Source organism: Grus americana, chromosome 1 (assembly GCF_028858705.1).
Source record: "Grus americana isolate bGruAme1 chromosome 1, bGruAme1.mat, whole genome shotgun sequence".
Classification (NCBI taxonomy): Eukaryota; Metazoa; Chordata; class Aves; order Gruiformes; family Gruidae; genus Grus; species Grus americana.
The window spans coordinates 2165657-2181550 of NC_072852.1; the positions used below are offsets into that span (position 1 = coordinate 2165657).

At 47.1% G+C, this 15894-nt stretch overlaps 1 protein-coding gene across 1 annotated transcript in view; it reads right to left on the reverse strand.

Moving 5' to 3' along the window:
• The window catches only part of LOC129211670 (collagen alpha-1(VII) chain-like), a 117236-nt gene that overhangs the window by 20992 nt on the left and 80350 nt on the right, over positions 1 to 15894 (reverse strand). Inside the window, exons 66-75 of the mRNA XM_054839122.1 lie at positions 15198 to 15269; positions 14982 to 15017; positions 14619 to 14678; positions 12642 to 12686; positions 11270 to 11305; positions 10073 to 10108; positions 7552 to 7608; positions 7164 to 7235; positions 5679 to 5750; positions 5120 to 5155 (exon numbers count right to left, since the gene is read on the reverse strand). Coding sequence (XP_054695097.1) covers positions 5120 to 5155; positions 5679 to 5750; positions 7164 to 7235; positions 7552 to 7608; positions 10073 to 10108; positions 11270 to 11305; positions 12642 to 12686; positions 14619 to 14678; positions 14982 to 15017; positions 15198 to 15269 — 522 coding nt within the window. The remainder of the gene's footprint in view (positions 1 to 5119; positions 5156 to 5678; positions 5751 to 7163; positions 7236 to 7551; positions 7609 to 10072; positions 10109 to 11269; positions 11306 to 12641; positions 12687 to 14618; positions 14679 to 14981; positions 15018 to 15197; positions 15270 to 15894) is intronic.

Genomic DNA, 15894 nt, shown 5'->3' on the forward strand with positions numbered 1-15894 from the left:
GATACCTTCAAGTGCCTGGAGTTTTTGAGATAGCTTTGGACTGGGTACAGATCCATCTGGCCAGGGATTTACACACCTGTATCCGAGGGGATGGGCTAAAGAGCTTATTCTTGAGCACTGCCTGATCCTGAAGGAACCTGACACTAGTTAGAGGTTTCCAAATTAGCTTTAATATTTCTCTTAGTTGTCCCTAGCGTCTCCTGTGTCAAGGAGAGACCTTTCCTTGTTTTCCTGTGCTTCCCCACCTGTCCGTGTCCAACTCTCATCTCTTCTGTCTGCCTTAGATCATGAGATGCTTCTTGCTTGCTCTTCACCTGAAAAGAGCCCAAATGGCTTTAGGAAGAGTTAAGCTCACCACATGTGGTGGTAGGCTGAAAGGCAGCTGGGTCTAAGCCATGCCTACTTGGACCAGGAAACATAAGCAAGTTTTCGACCTGGGTCTCATCTTGCCATAGGTGGACTCCTACTCATCATGGGCTGAAGAGACTTTGTCATATGGACTAGAAGGTTTATAATAAGACTTGAACATGACAGCACTTCTGTCCCTGCTTCAGCTGGAGAGGGAAGGCAGGTCAAAGAGGTGATGCTTTTCAAGGCCATCTGCACCCAGGACAAGAAAAAGGTGGAATAGGAGAGGAAAAACAAGAGTGGAAGAGGAAAACGCTTGAGTACTGGGCAAGGGAAAGAAGTTGAATGGAAATTTGTTCCCTCAGATTTACATTCCGTCTTTTGCCAGGCAAATAAAGGCTGGGCAATAAAAGCTAGTAAAATGTCAGTTTAAAGGCAATTACTGGTGGAGTACTGGAAATGGCTCTTGCTATTTGGTTCTGTTATTAAAGTGTTGCTGGAACAGGCTTCAATTTAACTGCAAAGACACCAAGTACTACGAAGGCATGGCAACGCAGAGGCTTAGTCATAAGTCCTGAGCGCTGGCTGTGACGCAAAGAGGTCTTTGAGCAGCCGAGGATCTTTGCTTCCAGGCACAAATTCCCGCGAAACTTTGGGCTGGAGCCAGGGAGGAGCCTGCCTTGTCTCCAGGCTTATCGCTTATGTTTACGCTCAGATGAACAAGCTGGGGAATTAGCTGGGTCATCCTGGGGAAGTGTGAAAGCCATCAGCAGAAACATTGCCCCAGTGGCCCACCCCAAAAAGATCCATCTGTTTGAAGACACACATCAAAGGGCTAATGCATTCCCAAACCATGATGTAGGCTGCAACCTCTGCTAAAAGTTTTCCCACCTCCCGGGCTTCAGTGCTCAATATTTGATGGGATGATGCATAGGAAGTAGCTGGGAGTCTCAACCTGAGAGTTTCATCTCTGTTTTTATCCCTTCCCTGCTGTGTCTTGTGTCTAGACTGTCCTGCCCACAATTATTTGCTGCAGTTCTGAGTATCCTCCCCCAAAAGTCCTTTCTTGGTGTGGGAGCTGCCACTGGTCCTCACAGATGTAATCAGCATTTGTTCTCAGGCACTGCATCTCAGAGGTGGGTCAGCCTGATATCCTGCTGCAAAGCCTCCAGGGTATCTGGATGGAGATTTCCACCCATGGCCAGAAGATCTGGTGGACTAACTTCCCTTTGACCAGCCTGGACTCATCAGAAGTGCTCAGGACATATCAGGGTACCCTCTCAGGGCAAGAACTTCTTAGGAGATGGCTTTTTCCACTCTGAGTGGCCAGGCACACCTCTTGTCAAGCCCAGGACAGACCCCTACACCCCACCTTTCCTCTTCTCTGGCTTGAAGTGGCCTACTGCTCAGCAGGCAGGAGAACTGGGATGCCATATGGGTTCACTGAAGTCCCCATGCAGCAATGAAGGGAGGTAGAGCTCTCCTGTTGGTACCCTGAATAGCTCTATAGAATTATCTATATCAAGAGCTCTTGTGCTCTTAATATCTATGGTAAAGTTAAATTCCTACTTACAACCATTCTCACATCTACTGTACCCTGGGTTATAGGGCCTTGGTTATCACTTAGTTTTCAGACCCTGCAGAGTGCTGTCAGCTTTTGACTGTAGCACTGTGCTGTGTAACGGTGGCTAAAGAGTGTCCTTTAGCCTTCCTTTGCCTTCCTGGACTGGCCATATTTAGCATCTGATTGTCCCAGTATTAACCAGAATCCCCTGACTTGCTCTCACTTCTTGCCTTATCTTCAGGTGTACGGCTTTGCTTTCACTCCTTGCGAACTCCATCGCTCTCAATCATGAGCGTGGACCAAAAAGTCCTGGATTTCTCCCATCCTTCCTTTCACTCACATGCTGGTGGCTCTGCTCCAACATGGGCTTTGGCAGATGTGCTCTGGCAAGCATTGAAGAATGAAGCACATCAGAAATGGTTCTGAGGGCAACAGCAGAAGGTTCAGGGAGCTGGTGGGTCTGCCACCCTCCAGACAAGTTTAAACAGGACACCCAGGGAATAAGCACATGGATGTGCAGATGGTGTTACCACAAAGACCATGGCTTCCTCAGTTATAGGGCAAAGATCCATGAGCTGCTGGTCAACTATAGAGCCCAGCTCACAAGAGGAGGTGAAGAACGTTTCTAAGCTCCAACTAGTACACCTAGTGAGGAGGACTGCAAACCAGGATGGAGAGGGCCAAGGCACACTTGTAATTGTAGACTCTGGAAACCCCAAACAGAGAGTAATGGCAAGAGAGAGGTATTCATAATAGAGCTTTAGGGAGAATAATGGGTTAATCTGCCGGAATATTAATGCACAAAGCATGGGAAATAAAGAAGAGGAGCTAGAAGCCTTAATATATGATCAGGATGACGGCTTAATAGGCATAACACAGACTGCAATATGAATATAAAAGGGTGAAGCCTGGCAGGAATATCAATGTAAAAGAGCGCAGTGCTTTTAGAAAAGAGGAAAAAGGAGGAGGAGGTGTCTTGAATATCAAGAATGCACTCATTTGCCTTGAGGTCCAGTTGTAAAAGTCCATTGAAATTCTCAGGACAATGATTACGGGGAGAAGACACAAATGTTGTCAGCTCAGTTGGGAACACCTATAGATCACCAACTCAAAAGAGTAAATGGATAAGACTTTTGACAAGCTAGTTAAATTACTCAGAGTGAATTCAGCAGGACAGAAAGGGACCAGAAAATGTTTGCAATGAGTTGGTGGCCATTTGTGGATATGAAAGATGGAATTAGAGGGAGCTGAAGGAAAATGGGAACTGCTAGCTATTACCGTTAAGAATTTGCATAGGACAGATTGGGTACAGGTAGACTGGACCAAGTAATGTCTGTCTTCAGGAAAAGAGGAGACAGAAGAGGGCTTGGGGAATGATACATGAGACAGCCTAGCCTACCTCTCCAGAATAACTTGGGGAAAAAGTAATTAAGGTATCTGTGAGCACTTAGAAGATAAAATGAGACCTGGGCTTGTGGAGAACAAGTCACATCGGGATGTTGCATCCTAACAAAGGTGTCTGAAATAGATGATGTGAATCATGCTCTAAGAGTACCCTAAAGCTGCCAATAAAACAAGTCTGAGCATGGCTTGCTCGGATGTGGAAAGTGAACGTGGCAGACATGTAACCTAAGGTCAGATGAATTTCATCCAGGATGTCGTATGTCATGGCTCTTCCAACAAGGCCCCAACTCTGTTCTGACTTTTGCAATTTTAGAAATTTAATGAAGGACCAAAACCAAGCTCTATTATCTCAGTCTAGCTCCAAGCACAGCACAGATAGCATTAACTTGCCCCAGCAGAATCCCTAAATATTTCCAAAAGAAAGATTACTTAGCTTTCCTCAAATATTGATTGACAAGACACCACTTTCTGGTAGTTAACTGTATTATGTGCCGATCCCTGCGGGTGCTAGTAGAAGACAGCACATCATCCAACCATGACTGTGTTGCAAGAACGTCCATCCTGTTCAGAAGTTTTATTCCCAGTTTTGATGACAACTGGATGGTGCTGGCTGGGATGGTGGAGTCCAGCTCTGCTTCCTTTGCACTCAGCAGCCTCAACAAACGTCTTCGCTCTATTCCTGCACTACTACTGGTTGTCACCTATGGATTCAGGTGTTCACTACAAAGCAATTTCAAAAACCCACTTGATCCAGTGCCTGTGCGTGGTGATCGCAGACGCTGAGGTCTTACAGCATGTTACAGCCTCATCACTTTGACAAAGTGCTTAGAAGGTTGTTTACAATTAAGCAGGGGTTGAAATACTTAATTGAATAAGGGCCTTTTTCTCAGTGAGCAACTACCAGTCTGGATTATGGGTTTGTAAATAGTTACACAGCAGTTAATCAGTGGGCAGTGCTGAATGGCTGTGGAGCCTTCACAGCAACAGATAGCTGCTGAGAATTACCCGCTCGCCCACAAAGAGGCATAACTGGGGAACAGGTTAAGAAAACACTGATATTGCTTATTGCAATAGAACAATTGAACACACTTTTATTTCCATGACCTGAGAAAAAGTCCCAGTCAACTTTTGGTGTTCCTTCTCCTCCTATTTCTTCCTTTCCCAGATGAAAAGAAATCAGCTGGGACTTTTTACACCTTGGACAACCTTGGAGACCATTTTTTCACTTGGGATTTCTTCCAGGTGAAATAGTGAAGTTCAAAGGCATGTAAACACTTTTGCGAACCAAAATTGCTTCCCCCCCCCCAATTGCAATTTGTCAGGAAACAAGGTGAACTCAGAGATTATCCAGACCCTCCAGCATAACTGTTTTCCCTCTGGCCAGCAACGTGAACCCACTGACCACTGAGATAGTCCAGCCTCTTAAGGATATATACATTCCTCATGGGATATACAACCTTTAGTCACAATTCTTAAGCGATTTGAACATGAAACATCATCTGTTCATGTCTGGCAATGCCCCTTAATACACTAAATGCATTAAAAAATAATAAATAAATGCATATTTAATGTGTTCCTTGATGCAAAATGCATCATCCTATTAAAACATACCTCTGACTGTGGTCCCCCCTGCCCACGGCTGTTTTTCCAGCAAAGCCTTTTTGAACGTGGGCTTTGTGGAGCAGCACCGAGCCAGCATCACCTCATCCCACCCTGTGACCCACACATATGGCTGTGGGGAGAGGACCAGCAGTGCAAGCGGTCTCAAGACTTGCAAAGGCAGAGAAACATGCTCCAACTCACAGCAGAGCCCGGCAAGCCTGGTTCTCCTGGCTCCCCCTGCAAGGAAAGCGGTGACGAGTTACCATGGGGAAGAACTGCATTTCCTCTGGAAATGGAGATTGCTGTAGGAGATACCTACAGCTGTGGAAGAGGAGAGAAGAGGACCTCTGGGGACCTCTCTGCAGCAGCAGTTGGAGGGGGCATCCCCTCCAGGATGGTAGGATCCCCTAAACATCTCATTTGGGCAACTGAATGGAGCTCTACATCTCCACTGACTATAAGTGGAGCTTAGACAGCAGTTCACGCCTCATGCCTAAATACTGACATTTCAGCAAGTCATTATTGAGTATTTTAACCCAAGAAAGATGCCAGGGCACTCTGCTACTTTACAAAATGGGAGAAATCTTTAGGGCTCTCCTGGGAAAGTGCCGCTACTTCTACTCTCTGGTAGGCCCATAACATTTCAATCAGCAATTTTGGAGAGGGAACACAGAATTATATTCTGTGAGAAAACTGTGAAGAGATTTTACTTATCAGTTTTTGCAGAGGATGCCTTAATGTAGATGGTCACTGTACTCACCTTCTGTCCCACTGGTCCTCTTGTTCCGAAAAGCCCCATCACTCCTTTGGAGCCAGCTTCACCTTTGACTCCCTAAAATTTTAAAATCCCTGTCAAATACATTTGAAGTACCTTCTGCTCTTGAAGTGGTCCCCCTTGAGAGAGACCACTAGAAGAATCCATGGAGATGGCAAAGAGGATGACAAAAAGCACCATTTCCATAGCAGACTTCAGCCCCAGGGAGCCCAAAGGTCTGTATGGAAGCCAGAGCCAGGGAAGAAAGCCACCAGCTGCAGAATGGCTCAGCAGAAACCTCAGCTACCTGCTCTGTAAGAAAGTTGGTGCCCAGTGATGAGGGTTAAAGGAAAACAAGCAGAAAATGGTCTCAAAGCCTCTGGATGAGTCTCCCCCTTGCAAACACTCAAGTACAAGACCCTGCTTGAGTTACTGGTGGTGGAGATACTACTCTGGTGTTCCATCTGAAATCATTCAGATATTCAGCCAAGAGGTGTTCTTGCTTTAGAAGATGCTTACATATTCTTTTTATTTTTTTTTTTTTAATTGGGGGACAATCTGACAGATATAACGTGTGGGATTTCATCTGACTTAAAAAACAGGTACCACCCACGGGAGCATCTCCACAGGTTTCCTTTACAGTTGCTGGGGACCTAATCAGTGCAATCAGTTGTGGTAAGGACACAATTTGCTTCTTCAGAAGGGGGATGTCCACACTGGGTCAGGCGATTCCCACCCTGAACTACACTGACTATACAGGTCCCCATGGGAGATAGCAGGAGCTGGATGTCTAGCTCAGACAGGGATGCTGCTGTTGTAGATACTTATATTTATTCAGCTGAGTACCTGTCCTGGGTCAGACTTCTGGAGCAAAAAACATTAACATAATATGAAAATAGGGATAATTAGTACATGGAGATTTAATCTGTGATTCAGTCTGAGAGTGGGAGAGCTACGTGATTCCTCCCAGCAGAGTGGTGATGGGTTGAGACCTGCGACCTCCACAGGGTACTCTCAAAGAGCAAAGGCAGACAGAGGAGCAGGCGACTTGCTCTGCCACCACCCATGGGACAGCACCGTGTGAAGAAGAGGAACAGAGGAGCCAACCAAGCCTTAACAAAAATGTCACAAGAGCTGCAGGGTTTGAAGTAGCATGGCCAGCTCTTGGAGGGAGAGGGAGATGCAGGACTCTTACAGGGCTGCAGTAATTAAACGGTCACTTTTCCCAACGTTTTCCTGTACTGCAGACACCAATTTTACGTGGTCCCACAACTACAGACATGTCACCCGGTAAACTGGATGTGTATCACGTTCCCAAACCCCAGCCCAGCGTCCTCCTCTCTGTTTCTGTGGTAAGAGTTGGGTGATCATGTCCTTGCTATGCATTTTCCAGCAGGCACGTGGGAAGGGAGGATGCAGAGATATCGGTCCCTTCCTCACACAACCAGTGACCTTTTGCTGTCTCTCTCAGTTGCATCGGGAGGTTCATACCTTTTCTCCTACAGGCCCATCCTCTCCCTTCTCGCCTTTGTCTCCATCAAAACCTGGCAGGCCCCGTTCACCCTGAAAGATAAGACTGAGATTAGTGGATTTTGCCTCTCTCCTGGAAGGACCCAGTTCTCTGCCACCGGCTCTGGACCAAAGTGTTGGTTCTCAGTGCTTATCCCAAGCTGTGCTTGGTCCTGATGAGGCTTTGGGCAACCTGGTCTAGTGGAGGGTGTCCTTGCCCATGGCAGGGGAGTTGGAACTGGATGGGCTTTAAGGTCCAACCCAAACCATTCTATGATTCTATGATTCCATGATTCTATGATTCTATGAGTCTGATGCCACCAACAGTGGGGAAGGGATAGTTTAAAAAGTCAATAAGAGTCAAACTTACAGGATCTCCTTTATTGCCTTTATAGCCCTGGGGTCCAAAACCAGTCATGGGCTCACCCTAGAAAAAGGAGACACAGACAGATGTAGACACCTGATGATACATGAAGTCATGGGTCCCACTGGATGGAACTACACTTGCTATGATGGGCAAAACAGTAATTCACACATCTGCAATGAAGGTAAGCATTTCCCAAACTGTGGTCGATATGCTGGGGAAGGCATATATGCTCCACAGCACAACATTAATTGTTAAGGTTGGTCATCCTTAACTAAAAGCTGGATAATGAACGTGCACAGAAAGCTACAAGAAGTCCTAAGGTTTTACAGTGAGCTCTTGTTCCAAAAAAATGTTGGAGCCCACTGGCATTACCCCAGTCTAGATGTCATGACTGCAAATGGAGCTGTGCACGGCATGACCCTGAGGTTCAATTCCTGATCTGAGGCTGTCAGTGGTGGGACAGGTTCATATCTGACGTGGTGGCTTGGCTCCTTCATCACTGTGTGTCACTCAGGATGCCAAGGTTTGCATCTCTTCCCAGGTGTGGGAGCTGACCATAGGCAGGACAGTGAACGGGTCTATTCATGGTGTCCTCATTTATGGACACAGACTTGGAGCTAAGGAAGGGGAGTGGCACTTAAGGTACCCCTCAGAGGTAGTTTTTGGAGGGTCAGACCCCCAAACTGTTATCCCAAGAGAGCCAGTAGCTACAGGCATGCAGTAACCCCATGGGCACATCCGTGCCAAGTGTGTTTATCAGCTCAGCAGCTGAAGAGGGACATTTTGCTCCTCAGAGAGTGAAGAAGATGCCACAAGGCTTTCCCATGCAAGAAATGGCTCTGCTCTGGTAAAGCGATGGTTGTGTCTCCAAAGTAGCAATGCTGTCCATAGTTTGGAGGGAGGAGGTCTGAAGCCACCTCCTAATGGGCAATTTTAGCCCACTTGAAAGGGACTTCCTTTACACCATCTCTCTTCCGTTCAGGGTGACTGTGCCTTGCTGCTGGAGTCTTAACAACCATGCATCAGTCAATATTCCCCAAACTTTGACAATCTTTTGCACTTTATCCAACCATCACCACAGGACCCTGATCAAATTCTGGCTTAATATACCCTCCTGCTTCCCTGCTCTGGAGGGTCTCTAATGGAGACAGGATGGGACTCCATCAATTTTGGGGACAAAAGGGAGAATAAAGATCCTGTAGTTTGATCCAATACATAGCAGAGACCCTGGGATTCATGCAGTTACTCCTGTATTGATCAAGGGAGAGTTAGAAAGAAAGTTAAGCTGCAATCATGTGGAACAAACCCAAGCCAATTATCCTCCCTCCTCCTGTTTTATCTCACACTCCACCTTATATTTTATTAAGGTATTCTTTGGAAAATGCATTACACATTCCTTTAGCTTGGAAAGTGTTTTGGGGTCTCTTCATGAAGCAGATTAAGAATTGATTCATCTCTGGAGCGAGTCCCCTTTGAAAGTAGCTTTTTCAGAGACAAATCGGCCTTAATCATTTAATACTGCATGACTCAAAGGCAGAATCGTCATGTAGGTTTTCTAAAACTCATTTTCTAACAAGCCATTTCAGCCAGGAAGGAAGTTAACAAAACACTGGGCAGAAGTTCAGCATTTTCTGTGCATTTTCCAGAAGCGCTCGGTGAATTATTTTCACATTACCTGCTATGAGCCAGCTCAGGCTTTTTAAGATTGCAGCATGCTTTGGGGTGAGCTGGTTATACCAAAATCAGTGCAAATTTTCTTCTCCCTTAATTTACAGAAGGCATTCTTGTGTCCCAGCAAGTAGTTGCCAAAATTACTTTTTTTTGTTGTTTTGTAGGATCCCGTCAAACCTATCACGCAAGCTCAACCCGGAGCGGTGTGTCCAGTGCAAGGATGGCATCGACAAAGTGGATTGAACCTGATGGAGACCCCTGAAGAGGGGGGCATCCACGTGTTGTCTTCCACTGCCTACATGGGTGTGCAATGTAAAGAGGATGGATCCAGGCTCTTCTTGGAGGCACACAGTGAAAGGACAAGTTGCAACAAGGGAAACTCCTGTTAGACAGAAGGAAAAACTTCTTCACCCGGGGGGGGGTGGACAGATGCTTGAGCAGGGACACAGAAAAGCACATGTGAGGCCCTGAGCCTCAGATCCTGAAGATTTCATTAGCAATGGGATCTTGATCCAGGCACATGGGTGGCACTGCCCACAACACCATGTATCAAAGGTAGGATTTAAAGTCCTCTTTGATGAAAGGCATTTGCACCCCATCATCCGGGACCCTTGCTCAGTGCTCCACGCTGGGTGGACTATGCTCACCCACATGTAACAATACGAATCCTATAAAATCACACAAACCCCAGATATTTGAAAACACATATAAATATTTTTTACCATTTACACCTCTACCTTGTAAGATCACTGACTCGTTTAAATAACTGTCCATGTGCTCATTGGTAACTATAAAATCCTGAAAGCCTTTTACCCCATGTGCCCCAGAAAGTCACAATCTGGAATGTTCTTACTCTTTCTCCCTTGGGTCCCAGAAGTCCCCGATCACCCTGAACACAGGAAAGAAAAAAAGACAGTAAGCAATTCCCTTTTTACTCACTCTTCTTGTGTTGCTCACTCCACCGATTCGCACACCAAGCCACTGAGATCTATCACAGCTGGAATTCAGTTCCTCTGGGCACTCTGCAAAATTATTAGCTTACCACAAGAGATTGCATACAACTAGAATTTGTTGCATTGACAAAAAAAATAAAGACCCAGAGGACCGAAGTGGTTTGCCTGACTCCATGCTCAGCACATCCATGATGTGGAGCTATTGTTGGACTTCGACCTCGCAACGGGATGTAGCATCTCCATGCTGCAGGGATGCGCCTATGCTACATCTAGGGTGGGAAGGCATCCTATATAATACAGGATTTCCCACATTTCAACCTCAAATCTGGCATGCTTTACTGAAAGTATATGAAACATTAGCTGTTCCTGGAAGTTTTTTATAATGGGCACGGGACATGAGGCTGAAGGGCAGGACTCATTCCTCATGGCACCTCATAACCTTCTCCAGTACTCAAGGCTGGTGTGGTAGCAGCAGCAGAATGGGGAGGCTGCAATGACCAGGAGGGGACAGGAGAGTAGAGAGAGGCTTTAAAACTGCACTTGAACTGCTTCTGAGTGGCGGAGCTGTATGTGGATCCCTGCCCCGGTGTCCCATTGCACACCCCTGACATTGGGACAAAATCTGCTCTTCTCAGTACACTTTCCAAGGGTTGCAAGTGGGATGTAGCAGAAGGAGACCGAGGGGACTCCTGCTCATTGGTACAAATGAAAGGGTACGTGTTGCCTGGTGGGTCTAATGCTGCAGGACATCTGCTCCCCAGCCCTCTTCCCTTAACCTTGCACATTCAGGGATCAACCAGAGTGTACCAGAGGTCTCCTTCTGTCCAAAGTCCCAAATTTTCTTCCAAAAAGAACTAGGCATGCCTAAAGACAGGAGGCACCGTTATCTCAGCCCAGCCATTACAGGGGGCTGCTAATGCCACTTCACGTTTCCACACACCGCTCCAGGTTCCCTCCCAGTCTGCCCAATAAGATGCTGGGATTATCCCCACTGTTTTTAACAGAGGCATCAGCAGCATGGGCTGCTGCAGAGAAAGGTTCCCCACAACGATGCCTTCCTCCGCAGGCATTGTGTAGATAAGATGACTGTTGCTTACTCTTTCACCTTTCACACCTGGGAAGCCTTTTAGACCCTGCAAGAAAATAAAACAACATGTGAAGATAAATACTAGTGGGGGGTGTGTGTTAGGAAGGAGCATCCTCCACTTGAAGGCAGAGCTGCCTCCAAGGATGGGGTCCACCTCAGAGAAGCTGCTGGTGGGAAAATACAGGAGCCACTACTCTCCTTCCCCCCCTCCAAGAGCAATTTGAGAAGTGAATCACAGACATGCAAGGAGAGAATTTAGCCTTAAGCTTCTGCCCACCATTGGGTCTCAGGTACAACTCAGGATCTCTTGGCAGATGTATAAATTTACCCAACCTCTCCGATTTTGCAACATCCCCCCCCAGTTATGCTTTTTGTACCCTTGACATTAATGAGATGCAGCCCCCACCTCTCAGAGAGCATAGGGGAAGGATTGCTCCTGGAGGGCTCCTAGATGGGGGTGATGGGGATCCCCAGATGTCCCCCAGGGGAGGTTGGAGTTGCTGGAGACAGAGCCAGGATGGGAACCACACCTGGAGAGCTGAAAAGCCATGGTGGTCCCCCCAGGTATAACCTGTTTGCAAAACTGGGGACCAGCGACCTCCCATGACTATGCAGAGAGGTGGCACCTTCCACCTGCAGAACTGGCAGCTCATCATAGTGGTGGGCATGGACAGGGTGGATGGGGAAAAGACAGAGCACAGACATTTCCCAAAGGGCACAAAGCTTGGGCTTTGCCATCCCCCTGCGCTGCTGCTCTGACCACTGGGACACATCACCTTGCAAGCCCTCATGGTGTAAGGGCCAGTCTTGCTGAGAAACAGCCCTTCAGGGATGAGATCTGAGGGTGAAACCTGTTACTGCAACCACCTTTGGCCTTCTGAGGAACTTCATAAAGGCCCATCCTGCTCGTAATAACAGATCCATTCCATTAGAGATAACAGCCTAATAAATAAAAAGGTGTTTGTCAAAATATTGGCTGTGATGTGTGTATCCCCTGACTCAGTCCTGTATTGGTGAAAAGGGAATTTACAACAGAACAAGACCCTGAAATTCACGCAGGCAAGCAGACCTGACAAAGAAGAACAGAGAGGGAGTGATATTTTAGGAGGACTTCAAAAGCAGCCTGTAGGTGAGTCAGCCAAATGGACAAGATCATAAAGCAACTGTGCTCAGCATGACAGTTTATGTCTCACCCCTGCCTACAGGATTTACACTCACACATCCCAACACAACATTGGAATTCAGGTTCCCAAATTCTCTATTTCCCACTTGAAAGCATCAACCCGTTTTAATTTTTTCATTGCTCATACAGATTTTGCTAGCTCTGGGTCCACTGTCGTCCATGATGTAAAATCAGCCCTCCGTGCTATTTTAACACTCACCATCATGCCAGTGGGGCCCCGGACTCCCACGATGCCCTCGTCACCCTGTTAGGATGGAGAGGGGTAGTAATGGCCATTAGCAAAGAGAAATGCAACATGCACAGTCCCAACTCTGCAAACCATCCCACTGGGGACAACAGGAATTAAGCATCACTAGATGATCTCGAAGGTTTCTTCCAACGTAAACCATTCTATGATTCTATGCATAAGTCCAGATCATCAAAGGAGTTGTCCAACCTCTTCACTTATACCTCAGTTAAGATTAGGTGCCCTAATGCTCCTATGGATCTGGATCGAAGAGCCTAAAATGCTCGAGATTATCCACATGTCACTGCAGGTAGACACTGTGTTTAGAGTGTTTAGAGACTAATGCTTTGGCCAGATTGAAGTTTCAAGTTTCAGCTTCTCCTCAGTCCCTGAGAGAAACAGGCATTTGCGAGATGATCTGCACCTGATTTAACATGATATAAATCACTCCAAAAGATGTCTCTTCCTCTCTGTTGGTATAGAGAGGGCCTGGCAGGACTATCTCAGAAGAAGCCATCTAAGGCTGGATGACCTACTGTGTCCCTCCCCAAGATGTACTTACATCCAACAAAGGTATGTGCAACAACGGACAGAGATCTGAGATGTTCCTGGGACAGAGAGACTTCTTCTGCCTGATTAGAGGGCTCAGTAGCTTTTCTGCACGTTCATAACTCATTGCTGAACATGATTTCAGCAGGACTCACCACAGTAAATAAGGCAGCCAGGAATTCACCTGGAACTCATACCATTGACTTTCAGAAGGAAGAGGCCAGCAATCAACAGTAACTTGTGCCTTTGGAGACCCATGTGAGGCTTATCTTCATGCCCAGCTGTGGTTTAGAGATGCTGTAGACCTTGTTCTGAGCCTCCCTTTAAGTGTGCTACTGGCTCCTTATAAACCCTGCTATGAGGGATAGCTGTGCTGGTGGGTCTGCAAAGTCCTTTTATGACCTCTCTAGGTAGATCCTACAAGACTTACCTGCCTTTAAGATGCCTAGACTTAGGCATCATCCTGTGAGGCCAAATTTAGATCTCTCATATAAAGCCAATGTAATTTGAGATTCTGTGATTCACTTTAGATTTATGATGGAGTCAGAAGAGCAGAAACATTATTTCATCATTTCCTTCAGATAATGAAGCTGGAGTGAGGTTTACCCCAGACCTTTCACAGCTGTTGGCATTCTCATTAAGTGTTTTGTCTCAGGGGCCTCATTGAACAGTTCTGCTGGCAGATGGGGAGTTTGTCTAAATGGATTGCAACATAAAATCAGTTTATTCGTGGAACAGCCACAGAAGCAGCAAATTGAGACATGACCTCTCATTACAACTGAAGAGAGTCTCCCTGGGGTCTTTGCCAGAAGGAGACCAAAGCTTCGCAGCAGCATGAAGAAAAGTGAACGTTGCTGTCCCAAGCATGATGGGGGCTGGTTTCCCTTTGCCAGGACAACAGGAGGGAAGAGGGGAACAAGGATAAAAAAAGCTGGAGGCAGATTTCTGAAGGAACGAGCTTGCAGGTAGCATCCCCAAAGCATACAAAACTGAGGTCGTTCCTCACCAAGCTGATAGGATTAAAACACACAGATGTAGGTGTGTAGATATTGCCTTCAATGCTCCCATCTTGCCAGTGAAAGCGCAGCCAACACAGTCAGTGGGGCAGGATTCACTTGGCCATGTGGTTGACCAGTGCGATCTGTAATGCTTGAGGGTGTCTAATCATGAAGGGCATGCTAATTGCATCCTGCAGATACAGTCTGGTCAGTGCCAGCTCCAGCTGGGCATAGCAGCATCCATCACCTCCAAATCTGGCTGGTGAAAAATTAAGGAGGGCTCTGAAATGAGCCCTTTAGGCACCTTTTAAGATGAGCGAGTAGGAAGTGATGGTATAAAGTTGCTTCCAAAAGAGGGTAGGCTGCAAGAAGTCAAGCCAGGAACATTTATGAAGGGACCTACCCGAGGGCCAGGCAGTCCGCGGGGACCTCTTGGGCCAGCCGTTCCAACACCAATTTCTCCCTGAGAAACAGAGAATCCCAGAAGTCTCATTCTGAGCAAGGAATCCACATCACATGATTGCTGATTAGTTTGACCATGACTTAAAAGTCACAGAAAGAGTCAGGAGACTCACGTCCATTGACTTTCTGCTGCTCTCTCTGGAGGATGCTCCAGCAACCCTTGGGAAGAAGGGCATGAGGGTGAAAGAAGGATGAAGTGGCTGGATGGGATCAGGGATAAGGAGCCAGAGGAGGGCAGTGGGCTGTCCCATTGCCACTCCAGGATCTCAGCTACTTGTGACCTGCCTGGCAGGTTTGCACTGACCTTGCTGCCTTTGGGTCCGGGTGTCCCAGGAATTCCCTGTAAGGTGAGGAAAACAAAATAGAAGGGAGGAATTTGCTTAGCATGCCCTTCCATGCTCTCCTGTCCCAGTGCTCCAAGAGGGTGAAAGCACACGCATCCCAAGTGCCAGGCCCTCAACCTCCCTCCCCAGACATCCCTCTGCTGCTCAAAAGACACTGGGGTAATGTAAAAAGTCACCTCTTTTCCTGGGGATCCTGATGGTCCTGAGGGCCCAGCAAATCCATTCCGTCCTCTCTTCCCACGCTCCCCCTTGAAAACACAATCCTTTAAGGAGAACATCCTGATGGAAATGTCCTGCTTTCCCCCATCCAGCCAGAAAGCAGGAGCTGGTGGCCCTAGGTGTTCCCTGCACTGGCTGCAAGCAGGAGGAATAGCCATTGGGGTGCTCCCCATGTAGGCCTCTTGTTCTTGAGGAGAAGGGCCTCCAGCTGCACCAAGACCCTGAATGTAGGCACATTGCTGTCCCCCATTCCACCTCCAGCTAAGCTTCCATGTCCCTGCCATGAGACTTTATGCATTGCTCCCTCTGTTCCCAGAGGCTAATGAACCCCAAACTCCTTGTTCGCATCCCCTGTGATATCGTCACTCCATGTCTTCCCACTCATCTCATCAAGTCACGTCACTAAGAGAACAACAGGTCCCCACCTGGCTTGGAGCTCCACGGCTCTTTTTTTTTTTTGAAGGACGTGAACCTGTACCAAACCTTTTGGCCTGTTTTTTTCCCTAACTACATCAGCTGGTCTACTAAAAGCTGTTACCTCTCCTTTTGCAACCAGGCTTTGTTCCTGCTTCTCTTCACTGACTATGTATAGGCTTAGGGTCTGGAGACCTGCATAGGTGGCAGCTTGACCCACAGTGGACACCAGGTGTAGAC